Genomic DNA, 6063 nt, shown 5'->3' with positions numbered 1-6063 from the left:
ATAACCTTTTGAAGTTAACATCACTTTGGCGAAAAATAATCTGATAAAAAAGTGTCCTTGAAATGAGAAAAAAATATGTTTACGAATATACACTTTGGATGGTCATTCGATATGTCGCTTTGAAGATAAATATGTCGTCCTTGACATAAGGTTTGCAAAAAGTATGGATAATTGTAGATTTTTCGAACGATTGTAAAAAAAACTTGATTATGGACACAGGAAACGAATTATTCGTAATATTCTGATATCAACTATTTTCATTTTAAGTGTCAAAATTGAAGTAGAATATATTAAAAATCCATTATTAAAACAATCAAATTTAATTTAACATTTTCTGATCTTATCGTTTTTGATGTACAATTACAACATAATTGCCTGAATACATTTTCCGCCACTGATCAAAAACATGGATTGGTATATAAACACATATAAACTACATTCCCTGGTATCATTTCCAGTTGAACTGCATGAAACAAGGTAAGAAACCCTTTTTTTTTATATATTAAAAAACATCAAATATCAAATCTAAAATTATGGGGCAATATTACATTAGATTTATGAGTTTGACTGTCCCTTTGGTATCTTTCGTCCCTCTTTTACGATACTTAATCGTAACATGAAATATTTCATGCCTGAAAACGATGCACATGGGCTCAATGACTTTGATATCCGTTTGATTTCCATTAAAAAAAGTATGCTATTTAAGGAGGTAGACCTAGGTTAAGGGAAATAACTCTTAAAATCATCAGTATGTTTGTGTCAACCATTTTCAAAAACATATTCTAAGCTTCTAAGTTACATAGATTATTTTTAATCTGTTTCCGGTAAATGCTTAAAAAACATTGATGAACTTGACTTTTACAAACGCTTAACTGATTTAAAGAGTTATCTCCCTGAACCAAGGTCTACCCCCTTAATCTAAATTATGAAATAAAATGATTCCGAAATAAGGATTTCGTATAATTTACATTCCGTCGGTGTTACATGTAACCCACTATTTAAAACCTCAAAGTACAAAAACGTTATCAAAAAATGAAATTCAATATTTTTGCATCGTTTTGGATTGTATTGCAAATATAACTTCATGAATGCGACAATAATAAATGTTGAAGACCACATAATGATTTGGACTTTTTCACAGTATATATAATAGCTATATGTGTCCTGTCAAAATTTTCGTTTTTTCTATTGCTTAGCTCATTATCGCTATTGCCGATTGACCCGAGAATCTGTTTCGTTTGAACTATTGACGTCATACAACATCACCATTGTGGCGTCGGATATTTCCTTTTATGACGTGAAACTTTTACGGGAACTTTAATGATTTCCAGTAATGGCTGACAAATAGCGATACGGTTTATTTCGCGTGTTACAGTTTTATTCACGGCTATGAATATATACTTTACAGATTTTTAGCACAAACGAAGACTATTTTCGTTTTAATTCACTAAAACTCTACGGAAGCGTAAAGGCGTCTCACTATTTTTTTTAAAAAGAAAATCAACTAAACCCTCCCACAAAAACCCTAAAATAAAAATAAAAGAATCTGAAAAGTCTTTCTAAGAAGTGTATTTAAATTGTAAACCAAAAAGCTATATTGCTATATTAAAAGTGTATTCGCATATGCTGATTTTTGATGTTTTAATTCCTTCTGTGTTCCCTTTCTTGGGGTTATTACGATAAAGAATAAAGAGCTAAACTGAGTAATCTGCATTTCAATGTACCTCATACGTGTAGGTGACGGAGTGGGATTATGGCTTCGTTAAATTTCGTATATACGCGACGCGACAAGCTACGAAAAGGTATGCTTTCATATATTTAAAAAAAGGTATAGTTTGTCATGATGTTGTCCATTATTCTTCGACTTATAATTCCTTAAGTGCAATTAACGCTTGATTTGTGCATTTTAAAACGCTAACTCCGTTGACGTGACAAGTTAATTACTAACAAAAAGCTTAAACACCTTCTTATTCTACCAAGTATATTAAATCGTTCATACGTTATCGTCAAAATAGATTTTTAATTATACTCATTTAATTTCAAATTGATATATAATTACCCTCAGTTTTTTTTTCTTCAAATTATTAAATACTTAGCCTTTATTATTTTCCAACTATTATATAACTCTTTTTACTCATATAGAAAAAAAAACCACCAATCATATTCCGTATAATTGCGCGCTATATGCTAGGCGTAGTTGTTTCGAAAACAAAAGTACTGTCTCTTAAATCAAATGCCAATATCAAAAGCTCAAAAAACAAATAGACAACAACTTTCATATTCCTAACTTGGTACAGGCATTTTCAGTTTGGTCATAAACTGAGATTCATAGCAATACAGGAATTAATCTGCAATTTATTATTATATATTTGTTTACAAACCTTGCAACGGACAACGAAATAAATCCCAGTAAAACATAAATGATATCATTGTAGGTTAAACTAAAGAATTACAATGCTTGCCATTTTATTACTGTTTGCTCTGGCGTTAGGAAATGCATCAATGGGACCAGTTGACAAGAGATGTGCTGGTATGGATTCAGCATGCTGTTATATTGAGGATGGTATACAGGTCCTGGATCGCAGGGACGCACGTTGTCAAACGGACACAACAAAAAGAGGCAAGCGTATAAGAATTATTGTGCCTTTTATGATAGTCTGGTACACAAGATGAAAATGAAATTTTTTTGAATATTTCATCATTTTTGTTTGTAGCATAATGTTTAGATCTTACGGTAACCAATAGTACGAACAAAAAATATGAAAACCTGAGATATGCAGCGTAAAATTTCGAAAGTTACCATACCTTCTTATGGTTAGGTATTGATTTCTTTAATTTTGAAAAACATTGATAAGACAGCAACCAAAAATATAATAAAGTCAACGAAATAAGCCATTCAACGGTCACCATGTAGTTAACCAAAATGATGCACAAGCTTCCTTCAAGGCACAGGAGCTATAGAATTTCAACTAAACACTTTTCATAATAGAATTTCTGGGAAAATTTATTGATGATTATATAGGTAAAAACCCAAAAGATTAAACACCAAAAATTTGCTATTTCGAGACAGTTTTTAATTTTTTTTTTAATTTAATGTTTTTGTTTGTAATTAGAATAAAGAAAAAAGCTATCCCCGCCCTAGTATACTTTCTTGTTTTATGAGCAATGGTAGTGTTGTCAAATTAATGTTTAAGTAGTGTTTGATTTGCCAATTACTTTATTTTTTTCATTCAGATTTTCTGGTTCAATGAACAGATGATAAATTTTTTTATCAAAGGTACCAGGATTATAATTTAGTACGCCATACGCGCGTTTCGTCTACATAAGACTCATTAGTGACACTCATACCAAAATATTTATAAAGCCAAATAAGTACAAAGTTGAAGAGCATTGAGGATCAAAAATTCCAAAAAGTAATGCCAAATACGGCCAAGGTTATCTGTGTCTGGGATAAGAAAATCCTTAGTATTTTGAAAAATTCAAAATTTTGTAAACAGGAAATTTATAAAAATGACCACATTATTGATATTCATGTCAACACCGAAGTGTTGACTACTGGGCTGGTGATACCCTAGGTTATCTATGCCTGGGATAAGAAAATGCTTAGTATTTTGAAAAATTCAAAATTTTGTAAACAGGAAATTTATGAAAATGACCACATTATTGATATTCATGTCAACATCGAAGTGTTGACTACTGGGCTGGTGATACCCCCGGGGACTAAACGTCCACCAGCAGTGGCATCGACCCAGTGGTGTTAAAAGTTTTCAAAGGTACAGGATTATAATTTAGTACGCCAGACGCGTGTTTCGTCTACATAAGACTCACCAGTGACGCTCATTTCAAAATATTTATAAAGCCAAACAAGTACCAAGTTGAAGAGCATTGAGAATCCAAAATTCCAAAAAGTTATGCCAAATACGGCTAAGGTTATCTATGCCTGGGATAAGAAAATCTTTAGTATTTTGAAAAATTCAAAAAAGTTATTAATTAGTATCATATGCTAGGTCCTTTGAATTTGATATTTTGCATTTACAGATCTTTTACAGAAAAGAGCATGCGAGGACAAAGACCGTTTGGTAATTGATAATGACGGATGCTATGTAATTTGCACTTTTCTACCCTTTGGAACCTATGGCTGTTTAGATGAAGAGAACAGAACAGAATGGTTCTACTGTAGAAAAGGGCACTCTTTGTGGGATTCTACAACTGGAGCTTGTGATAAAAGACGAGAAGGTCAGTTATAAAAGTTTCTTTAGTTTCTACATGAAAAACATTGATTTCAGGTAACTAGTTTGCAATGTTTTCATAATTTAGTTAATAGATTGGTTGATATCATGTAGATTATATATCACGAGAACATTTTAAACAATAATTCAAATAAGTATGTTCCGAAGCAAAGATGTTGGCAAATTTCAATAGATCAACCAAAAGAAGGTATGATTGAAGGGACGGACATAAGTCTTGCAACAGGGCACATACTTACAATTTACCACCAAAGGGTAGTGTAATGTTCCTTTATGTATTGAGTGCGCGTTGCATCTGATGACAAGCTTCATTCTGCCCGAATATGGCTCTGTTATTATTCATAGCGTAGTGTCAATTCGATGAACCCTCAACAAATTTTATCCTTCTGGAATTGTTCTTTACATAGTAAAACTCACCAGTCGACCTTCGGTGTCAATAGATTACATGAGACGCAACAGTTGTATAATCGACGTTTAAATCGCATGAAGTCATTAGAAAGATAAAAATCAAGGTAAGGAACAAAAACCAAGGGAAATGCATGAAACCCCCAAAAAAAGAGATTAGATGCGACGGACAGTGTAAGTGTCTCCTTCTATGTATATATCACCGTCATGCAAATCAATACTTTGTCAAAATATCCCAATGGGGAATAGGAAACTATCAGTAAATATACAGATTAGACGACTACTCTGCTACTCTTAGATGTAAGATTTCAAAAATATGTCGCTAGGAAGTTCAGACTCTGATAAATTTTTTACAAATCAATTTATTCTAACATCAATAATATATTGAACAGTAAAAAAAAAAAGAATAATCAACCATTTAAAATAAAAACACGTCAAAGTTGATCTCCTATGCGACCTCTTTTTTTAAATGTCAAGATAATTGTAATATCATACAAAATGCATTTCAATTTAAAAAATGTAAAACGGTTCGTAATCGAGATATATATATATATTAAAAAAAAAAAGACATGTGTATTAGTACATTCATTGAATTATTGTTTCCATATTATATTGATAAATGATCACCAATGACAAAGTTGTTTTTTTTTAATTTTACAGATACCGACCTTTGTACAAAGTGAAGATTGCCAGACTGCTGATTATCATTTTTCAATTATCTCTTTATATATATATATATATATACTTATATTACATTTGATGATACAATTATATAGAAAAAAAAAGAAACTGACCTGTAATCACGCATAAAATTGATTTCAAAATAAAATCCTCCTTTCTCAAAGTTGTCTCATATGCTGCCTTTTCCTGTGCTTTTTATGTTTATGTCACTCAAAACATGCATTGCGTAAAAGCATTCGGATAATTTTAAGTCACAGCTATATTATAGTGTTATTAACTGCATGCTGTTTCTGTATTGGCACTGGTATAAATTCAAGGTTTCCTGTATTGGCCTCGAGACCCATAGGGTCGAGGGTCAATACAGCTGACCGAGAATATATACCAGTGCCAATACAGAAACAGCCAGTTCATAACACTTTTATTAAATGATCATCAGAAAATTAAAAACCGGAAGTGAACGTCCCGTATTAGCCCATTGGCCAATACGGCTTTTCCCCCGCTTTTTTCTGTATTGGCCCTGTTTTTTCCGTTTCAAAACTTTAAGACGTTACAAAACATTGCACATCATTTATCCTGTTTATTTTATGATTTTAATTTAAAAAATATTATACAAATGTTTTTATGCATAACGATACTTCCAAAGTTAAGTAATGGCGTAAGAAAATTGAAAACCAGAAGTGAACGTCCTGTATTAGCCTTAGGGCTAATACGGCTTTTTTTCCAGCTTTTA

General features: G+C 31.7%; 1 protein-coding gene across 1 annotated transcript; it reads left to right on the top strand.

Moving 5' to 3' along the window:
* The first annotated feature begins 364 nt into the window (after positions 1-364).
* On the top strand, positions 365-5496 carry LOC139524481 (uncharacterized). The gene is made up of 4 exons (XM_071319268.1): positions 365-477; positions 2436-2620; positions 4039-4236; positions 5313-5496. Exons 2-4 carry the CDS (start codon positions 2455-2457, stop codon positions 5333-5335), a joined length of 387 nt encoding a protein of 128 aa, XP_071175369.1. The 5' UTR covers positions 365-477; positions 2436-2454; the 3' UTR covers positions 5336-5496.
* The last annotated feature ends 567 nt before the right edge of the window (positions 5497-6063 follow it).

The sequence above is a fragment of the Mytilus edulis genome, chromosome 5, assembly GCF_963676685.1.
Source record: "Mytilus edulis chromosome 5, xbMytEdul2.2, whole genome shotgun sequence".
NCBI lineage: Eukaryota > Metazoa > Mollusca > Bivalvia > Mytilida > Mytilidae > Mytilus > Mytilus edulis.
This window is presented reverse-complemented; position numbering and strand designations above follow the sequence as displayed.

Bases quoted from the DNA above. Each gene is read 5' to 3' on its own strand.
- LOC139524481 (XM_071319268.1), top strand. From the start codon at position 2,455: ATGCTTGCCATTTTATTACTGTTTGCTCTGGCGTTAGGAAATGCATCA. The intron at 2,621-4,038 runs GCAAGCGTATAA...TTGCATTTACAG, and splicing joins AACGGACACAACAAAAAGAG to ATCTTTTACAGAAAAGAGCA. The intron at 4,237-5,312 runs GTCAGTTATAAA...TTAATTTTACAG, and splicing joins TTGTGATAAAAGACGAGAAG to ATACCGACCTTTGTACAAAG.